Raw genomic sequence first — 17,494 nt, forward strand, 5'->3', positions numbered from 1 at the left:
CCTGTCCCTTGGTGTCCGGCTCTCCTGTGTTTTGGGTCAGGTACCGTGTCTGCGCGTAAGAGAGCAGTGGGAAATGACCCAAGGCAAACAAGGTGAGAAGTGAACAGGAGTTCCCTCTGTCCAGGCGGGCTTGGATTTCTAGAGATTTGGGTTTTCTGTATATTTTCTAATTTTTTTAATCACATGTTGCTTTTATAAATAATGCTTTCTAGAAAACTCTGACTATCCCTGCAAGGCCCAGCCCAGGGCCACCTCCCGTGTGGCGTGTGCTGACTTGGGCACTTGGTTAAGTTGTCACTTCTTTCAGGAAGCCCTCTCTGATAGGCCTGCTTTCTGTGCAGTCCGAGTTGGGGGACCACTCTTTCCCTCCCTGTATCGCAGCATTTGTGACTTCTACTCAATGGGGACCTCCTCTCCACTGTTGATCTTTTTCTTTCTCCAACCAATCTCTAAGGCAGGAGTTGAATTTCTTCATCTGCAGCATCTTGCCGGCACACATTAGGTACTCAATACATGCTATTTGAATTGATTAATATAGTACTTATACTAGTCCCATAAGAGGTCTTCAAAAAGTTCATGGAGGAACCGGTGCTATGTCGTAGCTGGTAAAGGCACCGTCTGCAATATCAGCATCCCATGTGGGCACCAATTCAAGTCCTGGCTGCCCCTCTTCTGATCCAGCTTCCTGCTAATGGCCTGGGAAAAGCAGTGGAAGATGGTCCAAGTGCTTGGACCCTTGCCACCCATGTGGGAGGCCCGGATGAAGTGCCTGGCTGAACTTTGGCTGTTGTGGCCATCTGGGGAGTGAACCAGCAGTTGGAAGATCTGTTTCTCTGTCTCTCCTTTTCTCTCTACAACTCTTACTTTCCGATAAAGTATTTTTTTAAAAAGTTCATGGAAAACACATTATGCAAATTTCTAATTTCTCATCAAGATTAATTTATCTTTTCATTCCATTTTCCCTTGAAATTTGGAAGTATCTTGAAATGCTGAAATTTAAGATAGCAAAAGGCGGGAGGTGTTAAGCCTAGTGGTTCAGCTGCTGCTTGAGACAACCATGCCCATGTCAGAATGCCTGGGTTCAAGTCCCAGCTCCACTTTCCAGCTTCTGCTCATGCACATCCTGGAGGCAGCAAGTGATGGTTCAAATACCTGGGTCACTGTCACCCACACAAGAGACCTGGATTGAGTTCCTGGATCCCAACCTCAGCTTAGCCCTGCCCCAGCTCTTGTGTACATTTGGGGAGTGAACCAGAGAATGACAGCTCTGTTCATCTCTCTCTGTTCCTCCCTCCCTCCCTCTCCCCCTCCCTCCCTCTCTCTCTCTTCCATAAATAAGTAAAAAATAAAAACTGTATTAAAGAAGCAGAAAAAGCTGCAAACTCAGTTTTAAGGGGAACAATAATATATTTTTTAAAGATTTATTTCTTTTTTTTGAAAGCTAGAGTTAGAGAGAGAGAGGAAGAGACTTGGGAGAGAGAGAGAGATCTTCCATCTGCTGGTTCACTCCCCAAATGGCTGCAATGGCTGGGGATGGCCCAGGCAAAAGCCAGGAGCCAGGAGCTTCATCCCAGTCTCCCACATGGGTGCAGAGGCCCAAGCACTTGGGTCATCCTCTACTGCTTTCCCAGGCACATTAGCAAGGAGCTAGATCAGAAGTGGAGCAGCTGGGACTCGAACCAGCTCCCATATGAGATGCCAGCACTGCAGATGGCAGTTTAACTCATTGAGCCACAGCACCAGCCCCAGAAAGTAAAAACATGAATCACTTGTCAGTTCAAGCTAGCTAGAAGTGCGCCTTGGTTTGAATGAGTTCGATGCTTTTGGTGGCGGGGAAGAGAACAGCCAATGCAAGGAGGCCTAGTTACTGAGGAGGTTTTCTTCTCACCAAACAAGGGGGCAGCCATTGTTATGGTGGATTCATCAGCAGTACAACGTGACGTCCACCACCCCCTCCATCTCGCCCCCGGCCTTCCCAGGCGTTGGCTTTCCCCTTAGACTGCTCGGGTCCCAGTCGCAATCTTGCCACCTCCTCCAGTTGTGTTGTCTTCCTGCCATGCCCAGAGCCTGTGTCTTGTCCATTTAACTCATCAGAACCCAAGTTAGCAGTTCTGGGATGATTTCAATGATGCAACATCTATTTCTAAGTTATCATAAGTGGTATATTTATCGCCCTATAAATTATTAGGTCTTTAGGTGTGCTGTATATAGGACAATGGGACACTCAATTAGGGGAGGAGCATAAGGTTTTCTCCTCAAATGTGGTAGGCCAGCAACATGTCACATGGCCCACCTATCCTGACACGTACCATTACTGGTTGAAATATATCAATTTCACCCACTTCTATAGGATTTGAGAGGGGAATCACCCTTGCTGAACACATGGTGCCCTCTAAGTTGGGATTCTATTAATAAGGAAGAAAGTAAGTACATATGACTGTTGAGTGAGCAATGGTAGTACGTACCACAGTGCTAATGAATAGACACTTTCATCAGAGTTCTACCCAGAGTGGTGCCTTTTCAATGAGAATGTATTTTCTGGATTTACCTTTTTAAAAAAAAAAAAAAAAAAGATTTATTTACTTATTTGAAAGTCAGAGTTACATGCAGAGAGAAGGAGAGAGAGAGAGAGAGAGAGAAATCTTCCATCCGCTGGTTCACTCCCCAAATCGCCGCAGTGGCTGAAGTTGTGCCAATCTGAAGCCAGGAACCAGGAGCTTCTTCTGGTTCTCCCAGGCTGGTGCGGGGAGGGGTCCAAGGTCTTGGGCCATCTTCTACTGCTTTCCCAGGCCACAGCAGAGAGCTGGAGCGGAAGTGGAGCAGCCAGGACTCAAACCAGTGCCCAGATGGGATGCCAGCACTGCAGGTAGCAGCTCTACCTGCTACGCCACAGCGCCAGCCCCTGGGTTCACTTTTATGAGCTGATTTACTTTTAGAAAAGTCTTTCTATATACTATATATGCATTTTATCTCATTTTCATTTTACTTAAATGTTTCCATGGGTTCCAGTTCTTTTCCATATAAAATTTATACCACAGACTGATTTCATTGATCTTTGTCATTTGCCCATATTAAATTTTACTGATTATGTTTGTAGGTTTTGACATTGTTCATTTTATTTTGAGACTATTTATACCAATTATCTTGGGTCAAATTTTGTGGATTTTTTTTCCTTGTGGGCTATTTTCCTGAATGGTTTTCACTATAAGCTGATAAAAGACTGATTACAGGATTTCTCAGTTAATCCAGAATAGAAGTGAACATAATTCTTCTTAACTATGCAAAGATTCATCTGTTGTTCAGACTGTTATAGAGGAGAGGTTGGCAAACCAGGGCCCCACGGTCCAAGGCCTGATAAACTCTCGGGAGAGCTGTATGCTAAGAATGGCTTCTACAGATATCTGTTGCAATCTATTTAGTGTCAGGAAACACAAATTTTGTATCCCACTTAACGTAAATGTTATTTACCCCCCCCCCCAAAATAATGTAATGAATAAACTATCATTAAAAAATTGGTGGAAATTTGTTTTTTCTCTTGTCCTATAAATCCTTTTCTGTTTGTCTTTTAAGATTTTTCTACCTATTTGAAAGAGTAGCTTTTTTTATTTGAAAGAGAGAGGGAGAAACAGAGAGAAAGAGAGATCTTCTACCTACTGTTTCACCCCCCAAATGGCCACAATGACCAGGGCTGGGCCAGGCTGAAGCCAGAAGCCAGAAGCTTCCTCTGGGTCTCCCATGTGGGTGCAGGGGCAAAAGCACTTGGTCCATCTTCTGCAGCTTTCCTCAGGCCATCAGCAGGGAGCTAGATCGGAAGTGGAGCAGCCAGGACACGAACCAGATTCCATATGGGATGCTTGTGTTGTAGGTGGTGACTTTACCTGATACGTCACAAAGCTGGCCCCTGTCCTATAAATATTACATAATATTCTTGGTTTTGCCTCTTGGCCTGCAACCTTTAAAATATTTACTATCTGGCCCTTTACAAAAAAAGTGTGCTGACCTCCGCTGTATTATGCTGCTAACCTGACTCTCCCGAACACTCACATTCTCTCTGCCTTACATTAACTAAGTGATCCTTTGGGAATACAAAGGGCAAATGGTGCGTCATAGACTATTCAAGCTTCTATAACAAATCACCATAAAACTGGCTGGGTTACAAAACCCAAAAATTTATTTTTCACATTTCTAGAGCCTGGGAAGGTACAAGACCAGGGCAGCAGCAGATTTGGTGTCTGGTCAGTACCCACTTCCTGTTCATACCTGGTGCCCGCCTCCTGTGTCGTCACATGGCAGCAGGTGTGGGGCAACTCTCTGGAGTCCTTTTTATAAGGGCACTAATCCCACTCATCAAGGCTCCTTCATCGCTTCTCAGAGGCCCACCAAATACCATCAGATCAGACACATTGAACCCTGTAGCTTCCACAAATAAGAGAAAACATGATGTTTGACTTTCTGGGTCTGGCTTCTTTAATTCAGCATCGCGATCTCCAGTTGCATCTCTTTTGTTGTAAATGTCAGGCTCTCATTCCTCTTTTTTTTTTTTTTTTTTAAAGATTTATCTTTATTTCTTTGAAAGAGTTACAGAGAAAGGCAGAGAGAGAGAGAAAAAAAAGGTCTTCCTTTTTCTGGTTCACTTCCCAATGACCCCAACGGCCAGAGCTGAGCTGATCCAAAGCTAGGAGCGCCAGCACCATGGCTCAATAGGCTAATCTTCTACCTTGCGGTGCCGGCACACCAGGTTCTAGTCCCAGTCAGGGCACCGGATTCTGTCCTGGTTGCCCCTCTTCCAGGCCAGCTCTCTGCTGTGGCCAGGGAATGCAGTGGAGGATAGCCCAAGTGCTTGGGCCCTGCACCCCATGGGAGACCAGGAGATCCTGATCCTGCCTTCGAATCAGCATGGTGCGCCGGCCGCAGCACACTGCCCGCGGCGGCCATTGGAGGGTGAACCAACGGCAAAAGGAAGACCTTTCTCTCTGTCTCTCTCTCTCACTGTCCACTCTGCCTGTCAAAAAAAAAAAAAAAAAAAAGCCAAGAGCTTCTTCCAGGTCTCCCATGCACTTGCAGAGGTCCAAGGACTTTGGCCATCTTCTACTGCTTTCCCAGGCCATAGTAGAGATGGATCAGAAATGCAGCAGCCGGGACTACAACCAGTGCCCATATGGGATGCCGGCACTACAGGCTGGGGCTTTAACCCACTGCACCACAGTGCCAGCCCCTCTCATTCATTTTTATGGCTGAGTATTATTCCGTGGTATAGCTTTATCTGATCATTAATTGATGGATATCTAAGTCGATTCTTTATCTTTGCTGTTGTGAATTGAGCTACTGCAAACATGGGAATGTGGGTAACTTGCTTATTTGCTGATTTCACTTGCTTTGAAAGATTTCCAGGAGTGGGACACATAGGTCATGTGGTAGATGCATTTTCAGTTTTCTGAGGAATTGCCATACTGTTTTCCATAAGGGTTGAACACATAGTCTTAAATCTTGGGAGAGCTGAGAAGACTTTTACTTACCCCTGCTGCTCCTTACTGAAGTTAGCTCATTTTTCTTTCCTTTAACAGATGAGGAAAAAGAAAATAATAGAGCATCCAAGCCCCACTCCACTCCTGCGACTCTGCAATGGTGAGTTTCCATTGGTAACAAGTTTCTCTTAATGGGATGTTCACAGCTTTCTGCCTGGAGTACAGGAGATCGCCTGTCGCCTGGGTGTGTTCACGCTGATCTTTTCTTTTTTCTTTTCTTTTTTTTTTTTAAGGTTTATTTACTTGAAAGGCAGAGTTACACAGAGAGAAGTCTTCCAAATATTGGTTCACTCCCCAAATGGCTGCAAAAGCTGGGGCTAGACCAGGCCAAAGCCAGGAGCCAGGGACTCCATCTGGGTCTCCCACACGGGTGGCAGGGTCCCCAGCACTTGGACCATCTTCTGCTGCTTTCCCAGGCACATTAGCAGGGAGCTGGATCAGAAGTGGAGCAGTTGGGACTCAAACCAGTGCCCATAAGGGATGCTGGCACTGCAGGCAGCTGCTTAACCCACTGCACCATGACTCCAGCCCCTGTCCACCCTGCCCCCCTCCACCTTTTTTTCTTTTATAAATATTTATTTTATTTATTTGAAAGGTAAAGTTAGAGAGAGAGAGGGTGAGAGAGGTTCACATTGTTAGGATAACTTGCATCCAGTAACCCGCAGGAAATCCATCTAACATGTGGGCATCTGCAAAATGCTCCACTTAGGATAAAGCTGGATATTCGAATTTCTGTCTTTTTTTTTTTTTTGTAGATTGTTTTTGATTATCAAAACCCTGGCAAAGGCTGTATTCCACATGGATGTCATGAATTGATTTTAATAAAATCCATTATTATAATTAATAATATTGTAGCAAATTATAGAAAACAGAGGAATGTTCCCCTTACCAATGGGCCCTTAGTGAATTAATAGTTGATGGCAACTATATTACAATTATTTGAACACTAATAACATTAACAAGAATAAAATAGTAGAATGGCTTTCTCTTTAATACTTGGAACTCCTGGAGCTGATGAAATATTTACTGACAGTGAAGTGGTTGCCCTTGTGTTTGATACTTAGAGATGAATTCTCTGAAAGCTTGACTTAGGTTATGCTCAGTTCTCTTGACGGCCAAGATTCACCTTTCAAAGGATCTTGGCAGTCAAAGGCTGTTATTTCCATGGCGGTGCTGCCCAGAAAATTGATGGAATTCAGGCATAAAGGGAGGGAGGAGCGGAGATGTGTTCTGTGCCGGGCTCCGTGCACTGTGTGTACCTGCTTCATGTCGTTCTCCCCAGTCCGTGAACGTGGTACTGCTGTGACCATTGTGCAGATGAGGAAAATCAAGTGGAGGTGGTTGTTTCCCTCGCCTGAATATGCCCTTACGTGGCAGAGACGAACTTGGTGTGGTCCCTTGAACTGCAAAGCCCATGCGTAGGAAGAAAGGAAAAAGAAAAATCAGGGAGAATAGAGAAGAGAGATCAGAAAAGGAAGCAGCTGGACTTTGATGAGCAAATCACATTAGAGTCTCTGCTCTAATCTGTGCGGAGGTGAGAGGGAAGCAAGCACGCGGGAATGTAACTCAATCTGCTCCAGCAAGCGCCTCACAGCCCGCTTGTTGGCTCCAAGGAGAGCGAAGGTTGTGTTCAGGAGCTGGTTTGCAACCTGTCCTCTCGCTCTCCTCATTTGCCCCATGTCGTTCCTTTCTGTTGCCTTTGCTGCTTTTGGCTTTATTTAAAATTCTACTCAACTCCCCAGCTCCGATCCCCGCTGTGCATCTCCCTGAATACTGTAGCCGTGCCAGTTCCCACAGTGCCAGGACAGTCACTGAGGCATCGCCACGAAGGCCTTTGGGAGTGGGAGTTTCTAGAAATGCGAGGAAGAGACAGATAGCGCACCCTCGTCACCTGAGCATGCGCCTTTCAGAATAAAACGCTTGCAAGGAGCTGGAAGGAAAGCGCCTCCTTCCTGTGCCTTTTCCTGGGATTCTCTGACACCTGCTGGACGGTGCAGTCCCTGAAGCGAGGCTGCCAGCAGCCACCTGTCCAACGAGAGAATCCAACTCAGGTGTAGATGTGACGGCGAAGTGAGTCATTGTGTACCAAGCGCGTCCACAGTGCCTGCCACTGGCTGTGGATTCAGTCAGCCCCTCATTACCTCCCTCCCTTCTGAGCTCTCCAAGGATGGCCTAGCATAAGGACAAGCTTTCTGCCTTCCGCTGTATCAAATGATCTGTTCTTCTAAATTAAAGGTCACATAGATCATTCCAGGAGACACATCATCCTCCAGTCCACAAGGTCAGGCAGGCAGTAGATTTTTTTTTCTTAAAGATACATCTGCTTTCAAGGCCAAATCAGGTTTGAAGACTTGTTAGTCTTATTATTATCACGGTTGTTCAAAGAACAAATTGTCTTCTGATGCCCATTGTATGTTTCAGATTGAGTTTGTCATTCACTAATTCAAGAAATTGAGCCCCTGTTGTTTGTTAGGCCCTGCTGTAGGCATCAGTGGATAAGACAGATCTAGAGTAGGAGTGGGTGAGGAGGAAGAAAAGGGTAACAATTTCTGAAAAGCAAATAGTGAGTAAACAAGGACCGTATTAGATAGTGGTAAGTGCCCTGCGATAAGCAGAGCTGGCTGGTAGGACAGTGTCTCAGAGGCTGTGTCAGGTGAGGCGTAGGGGAGGGCTTCTCTGAGGAGGTGACCTTTCAACAGACAGATGTCTGACAAGACCTCACTGACAACACAACTCTGTGAAAACCAAAGGCAGGGCAAGCACTCCAGATGGAGGAAAACGCTTTCCCAAAGGCCCTGCTGTTGCACGCCAGGCTCCCCAGACTGAGCAGAGACGTGCACGCTTGTGCGTGGGAGTGTCCACGCCTGGGGGGGTGAGGCAGGCTGATGTGGGCAGAGGGGGCCTGCTTGAAGGAGGGTATAGCCGAGGCTCCAGCGGACCCCACAGGGAGTTCTGATGCCACAGTCGACCTTCAGGGGTTATTCCAGTCCATGCACCTGGGTCCTAGTTTCCCACCCACCTGTTGTCCATGGGATGTCCCTGGGAGTAACTACAAATAGTGCCCCAAAGAACATCTTCACATGTGCCGCCTTGCAAACCAGGGGGAGAGTTTCCCCGCATTAGCATCAGACTTGGAGGCACGTGTTCAGCCCCGGTTCCTGAGCTTCTGATCCGGCTTGCTGTGATGCACACCCTGGGAGGCAGCAGATGATGGCTCAAGTCTGTCGGTCCCTGTCACCCACGTGGGGGGACCCGGGCTGAGGTCCAGGCTCCTGGTTTCCATCTGACCCAGCCCTCCTGTTGTAGGCATTTGGGGAGTGAACAGTGGGTGAAAGATCTGTCTCTTTCATCACCTTTCAAATAAGTTGAAAATAAATTTCAAAAAGAGTAAAAGAAGCAGAATTGCAGAGTGTACACACTTAAAATGTTAAGGGGATTGCAAAGTTGCCCACTTCAGTGGCTGTACCATTTTATGTCTTAACTCACTGTACAAAATACTTTCTTTAAAAACAATAAAAAGGAACGTAGCACTACAAGTATCTCATTCTCTGAGGCGCTTACGTCCTTCACGTGGTCCCCTCTGTCCAGCGGCAGTGTGCCGCCCCTCAGCCCCAGCCCAGCCCCAGGAAAGGACACTGCCTCCCTGCCGGGGCGCCTGCCCAACAGTCCTGAGCCCTCCTGGGACCCTTGGCTGGTTCTGGGAATCAAGTGAGGAGCTCTCTGCTTCTCCTCCGCCCCTCTCCTGCCCACAGGTCCCCTCCCCAGCACCCTAGAAACCATGCCCGCTCTAAGAACAAATAACACAGCAGTCAAGCAGCCTAAAATAATCAGGGCCACGTGATCAGGAGGCAGCTCCCAGCAGAAAACAGGCAAATATTGTCAGATGCCTCCTGCCAAACCCTGTGCAGCATCCTCCGTCACGAGGGTTAGTAAATCCCAACTCGCTGGGGACGGTGAGCGCTGCTGGAATCCCGGTTGCACAATGACCCCTATTCACGCCAAGGGTTTCGAAATGGAAAGCAGCCCGTTCTGCTCTCCCGGCCCCCTGCAGCAGTGCCTGTCCCCTCCGCAGACCCGCCCCCTCACACCACGCCCCTGCCACCCGCATCCCAGGCTCCTGTGTGCTGTCAAGGTGGCGACATTTTCCCTTTGAGCAGCTTACGGGTAGGGAAGACGATAGATGATCAAAGCGTCACTTTGCCTGGGAACCGTTTGCCCTTCTTTTGAAATGGTGGAAATGAAGCCCTGCGTGGTTACCAAGCTCTGAGTACTGCACGTGTCCGTGTGACATGGTACAACCGTTTGATGGGCAGTGTTGCAATCCTCTTACCGTTTGAAGTGTGTGCACCCAGCAATCTGCATCTTGACGTGGAGAACACTGGAATGCACTGGGCGTGCACGTGCAAAGACGGCCTTTGGGGCCTTGTTTGCGGTGGCGAGGTAGAGTAGAGATGCGTAGACATAAGGATTAGGTGGTAAAAGAAAGGAGAGGGTAGGTGCAGAGTCACCTCAGCTGCTGTTTGGGGCCACCAGAGTTCCGGGCTGACAGCCCCTAGCCTAGGACCCGGCAGGAACACTGGCACCAGCACAAAACTTGTGACATTGTTAGCTTCTGTTCCTCGCCTACTCCCCATAGACTTGAATAGTTGACAACTGAACAGGGGGATTCCAAGACCTGGCTAGGCCCTAGTTTTTCTGGAAAACCAAGCATTGAAAAGGGATTCTGCTGCTCTGTGTTCTCATCTGATTTAGTCTTTACAACAGCAGAGAGAAATCTCTGATTCAGTCCTTTGCACAGTGCCAGCCAAACCAACAGGTTTAACATTTACCAATAAGTGCCGGGCCTGCTGGGTGATGTCACCAGCGAGCTCATTTAACCCTCATGAAAACCCTTTCAGGTAGGCAGGATAATATCACCTGTGTTTCAAGAGTAGGAAACCAGGACAAGTGACTAAGCACTACAGAGGGTCACAGTCTAAACTCTACCCGATGTGGGGAGTAACTGACTCCCAAGCAGACCCTCACCAAAGAGGGGACTGGGCCAGCCATGTCCTGGGAGGAATCACAGGGTCCACTGGACACAGGCCTCTGATTGGCTTGTCTACCCAGCAGCCAATCCCAGGCTTAGCTGTGATTGTTTAATAAAAGGGATTGGTGGTTTTTTTATTTGTTTGTGTGGTTTTTTGTTGTTGTTGTTGTTTTTTTTTTTTTTTTTTTTGGTTCTTGTTGGCCTTTTGTAGACTCAACCTCAGGCTTAACCAGGGCCCACAGGAGCCAGCCTCCACTGTTTTCTACTCATTGTTGTCTAGTGATATTACCTCCTTGTTTCCCATCTTCCTTCTGGTAGATTGTTGGCTTCCTAAAGGCAGGACAGGAGTTGTGCCTTCTTGTTCATGGCCATATTCTACAATGCTTGGCACCTAGTAAGGGCTCAGTAAACATATGGCAACTGACTGACCCAAAGCACATTAGTCCTTGGTACACAGTGGGAGCTTTAGGGACACCATAGTTCTTTTTTTTTTTTAAAGATTTATTTATTTATTTGAAAGAGTTACACAGAGAGAGGAGAGGCAGAGAGGTTGGTCTTCTATCTGCTGGTTCACTCTCCAATTTGCTGCAGTGGCCAAAGCTGGACCAATCCGAAGCCAGGAGCCAAGAGCTTCTTCTGGGTCTCCCATATGAGTACAGGGGCCCAAACATTTGGGCCATCTTCTACAGCTTTCCCAGGCCATAGCAGAGGGCTGGATTGGAAGTGGAGCAGCAGAGACTTCAAACCAGCACCCATATGGGATGCCAGCCCTGCAGGCGGCGTCTTTACCTACTACACCACAGCACTGCCCCCATAGTTGAGTTCTCACTCCAAGCCTGGCTTTTTTGAGCTGAGTGACTGTGTTAAGTCACTTCGCCCCACTGGCCCCTCCATTTCTTCTTCCATGTCATGAGTAGAAATGTAGTGAGAACAAATATGAACATGGCTGGCCCTGAGCCAGCATTTGAAAATATAAAGCCAATAAGTTAACATTAACCAAGTGTTTCCTTTAACCCCTTGTATGTTGATAATGAAACAATACCAGAGTCCCTTGAGCTGTGCCAACGCCAGCTCTCCTGCCTCTAGGCCTCCTTTCATCCTGTCCCCTCCCCCGTGCCTTTCTTCCACAGTGTTCATTGACTGTTCAGGGCGCAATCCTAGGAATTATGCTAACATCAATAGGAACTTGGTTTGGCCCCTGCCTCCAAAGGACTTCAATCGGAGATATAGAATGTTACCTGTCTGTCCTCCAACAATATGGAATAATGCTGATTGTCACCCTTTACTGAGTGTCCCCCACGTGCCCGCTAGTGTGCCTGGGCCCTTGTCTGGGCCACACAGCAACCTTGGAATGGGGGTAGCATTTCCTTCATTTTACAGATGCAGAAAGGGAGTTAGAGTTCAAGTTCCATGTCCTGGACTCTCCTGCTTTAAGTAGTAGAGGCAGGAACCAAGGCTATATTTTGATGAAGCCTCCTAGAGCCATAAAAATATATGAAGAGCTGTGGCCCTTCCTACAGAGCTTTACGGGCAGAGATTAGGCCTGCTCTGTCAAAATATTCTCCTCTAGGGACAAAACTCTATACCTGGTGTCTACACAGTTGAAGCACTCTACATGTTGTCAAGTTCATGAGCAAATTCATCAAAGAAGAAATGATTAAGAGGAGACGGGCAGGTGGGGCGGAGTGGGCATCAGACATTGGTCCATGGGAGAGAAATCTGAGTTGAGTTCTGCAAGGTGAAGTGTGGCAGAGGGGTCAGCCCCCTTGGTGGGAAGGCCCCAGAACTTGTGTGAGGAGTAGGCAAGGTACGTTTGAGGCGTGACCAAGCTTCCGGTCAGATGGAGAGAGGTGTATGTGTAGGGTAGCAGGGCGAGAGAAGCCTGAAAAGGAGTCAGGGCCGAGGTAGTGGGAGCTTTGCTGCTGGACGTGAGTGGAGAGGCGAGGGAGCCACTGAAAGAAGTAGACTGCTGTCTTCCCTGATTGCTTAGCCGGGAGGATTTCGTTCCGTCTCAGATCTCTGAATTTTGAAAATCCTCTTGTCTTCTGGTAAAACAGGAGAAAAAAAGTTTCTGTTCTAGACACATCTGCAAGGATTTGAGGAGTGGACACCTTGCACTGGCCATCCGCTGTGCCCGTATCAGAAATCACAGGTTTGAAAGGAAGGCGGAAGGGACAGCACCCTGTGGGCTAAACCGTTTGCCCCTGGCCATGAAGGGCGGATACAAAGCTTCCTCTGTGTGCCCCAGGAGGCCCCACGCTGGAACCTGGCGAGGAAGTCTTCTCAGAAACATGCACCTCCGATAATGACCTGTGTCAGCGAGCGGCCGAGTTCATTATCTCTCCATAACAGGATAGGCTCCATTCACATATGATCAAGTTGTTAAATAGAAGATACGAAAATGAAATAAGGAATTGTGTGTGTGTGTGTGTGTGTGTGTGTGATCATTAAAAGAAAAAAAAATCCAGGTATAATGGACCATTGTTCACCATGTCAGACTAATGATGTGTCTAAAAGAGAGGAGGAAGAGGGGAAATTTCATCAGATATGGAGAGAAATAATTAACTGCCTTTCTCTCTGCCGTGCCTTGGTCAAGGAAGCGGACGTTCCAATTAGCAACTTCAGTCCACACGCAGACCCTCTGGATTTTGTGGGGAGGTTTGGGGAGAGGGTCACGATGCTTTCCTGTGCGCGCTCATCAGGCATCCCTCCACGCCAATTACCTCGATTCATTCATGGGACCCATTAAAATGCTTCATAGTCATAAGCTACCTGGATACCCAGGCTCGGATGCTCCAGGGAGAGAAACAAAACATGGGTAGAAATGCACTTCCTTCCACGGCGCTGGCCTTTGACGGTGACTGCTTAATGAGCTCAGCCTGTGTGAGCTGTAACTGCCACCCATCCAGTTCAAATCATCTGTGGCTCAGTGGGATGTGTTTTAACCATGATCTTGTATTTTAACCTTGCCATCTCAGCAAGATTTAGTGAGCAGACAAGTCACAGGGACAGCAAATGGAAACTGAGGCACATGTGGCTTCAGTGCAGGCTGGGAATCCATGCTCTTTGACACCATAGCCAAGAGCTTTGGAGTCTTGTTCCCTCCCCTCTCCCAACTTGCCTCCCCTTTTGGCATCTCTCTTCTTGGGGGATAGGGACCCTCCCCCCTTACCCACCTGGCCCAGTTGGGAACCTGAGAGCTTGCTTTTTGCCTCCCTACCTCCACCAGCTCACACCAGGCAATGCAAGACCCTAAAGTTATCTGTGCACCCTTCAGTTTCTGCCCCCTCATTTCTTGCCTGCGCTGATATGGCAGCTCCTAACTGGCCTTATTTGTTGATTCGTTCATTCAACACAGACATTCAACAAATAATCAGACTCATTGGTCCATCCTGGCCACCAGCCAAAGAGGTGTGGAATGACGTTTCCAAAGATCAAATTGATCACACTACACCCACGTCTAGAGAAACTTAATTGGCTCCCAGTCATTCTAAAGGATCCTGTGTAAGATTATGAATGATTTGAAGGGTGCATTTGTCAAATGTATCCATGGATTTTTCTGGCCAAGATAAACTTTAGGAAATCATTAGCAAAGACAAGCACAAAGGGACACTTTTCTTCTCCCCAGAGCTGCACAGAGGTCCAGCTGCCCAGGTTGTTCACTTGTCCACGTTAGATGACAGGGGTCTACAGATGGTGTTCTAAAGTGTTGAAGTCAAAAACTACCTGAGCACATTGCTTAATGGAATTCTCAGGACATGAAACTTAGGAAACTTGAGTAGGTTGTTTTTTTTTTTTTTTTTTTGTTTTTTTGCTATTTTTTTAAAAGATTTATTTATTTATTTGAAAGTCAGAGAGAGAAGGAGAGGCAGAGAGAGAGGTTCTTCCATCTGCTGGTTTACTCCCCATTTGGCTGCAACAGCCGGAGCTACACTAATCCAAAACCAGGAGCCAGGAGCTTCCTCTGGGTCTCCCACACAGGTGCAAGGGGCCCAAGGGCTCAGGTCATCATCTGCTTTCCCAGGCCACAGCAGAGAGCTTGATTGGAAGTGGAGCAACTGGGACTCGAACTGGAGCCCATATGGGATGCCAGCACTGCAGGTGGCAGCTTTACCTATTACACCACAGTGCCGGCACCCCTTTTTATTAATTTTTGTTATTTTATACTCAACCCACTGCTGATGAACAGAATGCGTTGCGCTTCAGTATTAGTTATTGATTACATTGTCTTTATTCCTGTAGCATCCCAGAAACACTCAGGTCTCCCCTGCCTCTGAGTCTGTTTTTCAGTCTTCTCTGGCCACCCTGCCTTCTTCTGTAAAAGAGGATTTTATAGGAACTCCTCAACGCCTGCGTGTGACAGCAGCCCTCCCCAGAGCTCTTCCTCTTAGACACCTCTCTTGAGGCCCCACCCCTCTACTCCAATCAGCGTCTCCACCATCCAAAGCACACAGCACATCTGCCTCTCATCCTGCCTCTTGCCCGGAACCCTTGCAAAATGTCACAGAAGTTCCAAGACAGACTCTCCTCTTAAGCAGCCGCATGACCGTGGGCAAATGAGCCATGCTCTTTGAGCCTCGGTGGCCTACTCTGGAAGACAGGTATAAGATTGACCTCATGTGGTTATTGTGAGGATCAGAAGGGATAAAGGATGCTTTATGCCTGACACCTGGTCAGAGCTCAACGAATGCTTGCTGCTAGTTTATCATCATAGAATTCCAATCCCAATTCCTCCGTGAGGTCTTCATTATCTATCCCCATCTCCACACCGACCTCTGTCTTCCCACCTTCCACTGCACCTGTGCTCAGGAGTTTGTAGTGCTTCCACGTTCTTATTTCTTCTGAACAGTTCTCCCCCAGCAGACTGCAAAGTGAACTATGACATAGATCGCGTCTATGCCAACACAGATGCTTCCAGGAGCCGGGCAAGGAACAGAAAATAGACTGGTTGTAAGAAAAATAGGGAGGAGTAAGGACTCTGGCCAACCCCAGGGCGCATGTAACTCAGGCCAACTGTTGTCATGCGGGAATATGAGTCCAGGGCTGCCAGAACTCAGCTTTTTCAAACAAGCCAGAAATCCAGAAACGTCCTGGATTTTAAAAGTTGGGCCAGGAGTGTTCAGGCCAAACAAAGCATGCCTGTGCGACCCCAGTTTGTGAAAGCTGTCTTGTTCAGATGATCCCTACAAGTTGGTGCATAAACTGGTTATTTGGACCCTTGAACTCACTGTCATAGAGAAACAATACCATGAATGGCAGGTTGGGTTCCAGGCTAACCTCACGGGCTGATTTTCATTCATCTTGGACCCAAAGCTTGGGACAGTCCTAAGAAACTTATTTGTTCCGCGGAGCCATTTTCCCACAGCGATACCCAGAGTTCCCGTGTATGATGTCGGGGCCGCACGCACTAGAATGTAAGCCTTTTCCAGACAGCCGTGGCTGTGTTCACCACTGCTCCCCTGCTGTCTAGAGCATCACCTGGCACTCGGTAAAGACTTGCTGAGTCATGTCTGTGCCCATCTGTCTCCCATTACTCTGTTTTCTATATGCAAACAAGGACCGTCTTGTTCACTGTAATATCCCCAGCTTAGTAGATAATAAGAGATCAATAAGTATATGTTGAATGAACAAGTAACTGAAATGATCTGTCTCTTATTGGTCATCTGTTCCGTGCCAAGGATTAGACTGGACTCTTACAGATGCAGAGGTGACTCGGACACCATCCCAACCTGCAGGAATTTTGTCACCCAGAAAACGTTACATAAACTACTTCCTGGAACATTTCTAAAACTCATCAGGATTTACTCAGTGTTCCTTCCCAGAAGAGTGGGACACGGATGAGGCGGCCTGGGTCCGCTCGGTACCAAGCTTCTTCATTTGCTCTGGTGTTCCTAGGGTTGCGTTCATCCGTGGGGTTTGAATATGAAATGATTGCATTGATTTTCTTTTCAGTCACTCTTTGGAATGAGCTGAATGAGTGCTGCCCTTTCAAGTGGGCACCTCGGGAGGCCGTGTCCTCATTCCACTTGGGTTACGACAGCCCTGGACCACTTCTTTGGCAATTGCACTCAGAGTCAGTTCAAAGCTGCCTGAGAGTATTTATTTCAATGTGTTAGAATCATGCCTTATTTTTGACCAAAAAAAAAGACAAGAAAAAGAAAAAAAAAAAGCAATTCTGGGAGACAGAGGTTATTCTAGTCACCTTATTTCCCAAACTTGTTCCCGGATAACTGTGGGTTGTTTGCTAGAAGCCAGCCCACGATCAAAGAAGAAATGTTTTCTGTTGGTGCGTTGATTGAGTAGTATGTGGGCAAGGCCCCAAAAGAAGTTTCTACATTGTCCTAGGCTGCCAGAGTTTTCCTGGAGGAGGTGTTTGATTCTCCAACACGTCTATCACAGTGCAGCTATGATTTCTTTGGATGTCTAAATTCTGATGTTGGGTTAAAGAATAAAATTTTAGGGACCAGCACTGTGGCATAGTAGGCTAGGCCTCTGCCTGCGGTGCCAACATCCCATTTGGATGCTGGTTCCTGTCCCAGCTGTTCCTCTTCTGATCTAGCTCTCTGCTTATGGCCTGGGAAGGCAGTGGAGGATGGCCCAGATGCTTGGGCCCCTGTACCTGTGTGGCAGACTAGGAGGAAGTTCCTGGCTTCAGATAGGCCCAGCCCCGGCCATTGTGGCCATTTGGGAAATGAACTGGCAGATGGAAGACCTTTCTCTCCCTCTCTCCCTCTCTGTCTGTAGCTGTGCCTCTCAAATAAATAAATAAAATCTTAAAAGAGAATACAATTTTTGAACAACTTTATCTAGGGACTGGTGTTGTGGCATAGCATATAAAACCACCACCTTTGATGCTGGCATCCAATAGGGGTGACTGGTTTATGCCCCGGCTGCTCCACTTCCAATCCAGCTCCCTGCTAAAGTGCTTGGGAAAGCAATG

The 17,494-nt window shown here is 47.4% G+C and overlaps 1 protein-coding gene across 3 annotated transcripts in view; it reads left to right on the forward strand.

The window, feature by feature from the left end:
- RFX4 (regulatory factor X4) overlaps positions 1-17,494 on the forward strand; it is a 164,954-nt gene that overhangs the window by 48,383 nt on the left and 99,077 nt on the right. For all 3 annotated transcript variants that reach the window (XM_008257109.5, XM_051846592.3, XM_008257108.4), the window contains one exon: positions 5,565-5,625. In XM_008257109.5, coding sequence (XP_008255331.1) covers positions 5,565-5,625 — 61 coding nt within the window. The remainder of the gene's footprint in view (positions 1-5,564; positions 5,626-17,494) is intronic.

Source organism: Oryctolagus cuniculus, chromosome 11, assembly GCF_051225735.1.
Source record: "Oryctolagus cuniculus isolate XC-2025 breed Fujian yellow rabbit chromosome 11, ASM5122573v1, whole genome shotgun sequence".
Classification (NCBI taxonomy): domain Eukaryota; kingdom Metazoa; phylum Chordata; class Mammalia; order Lagomorpha; family Leporidae; genus Oryctolagus; species Oryctolagus cuniculus.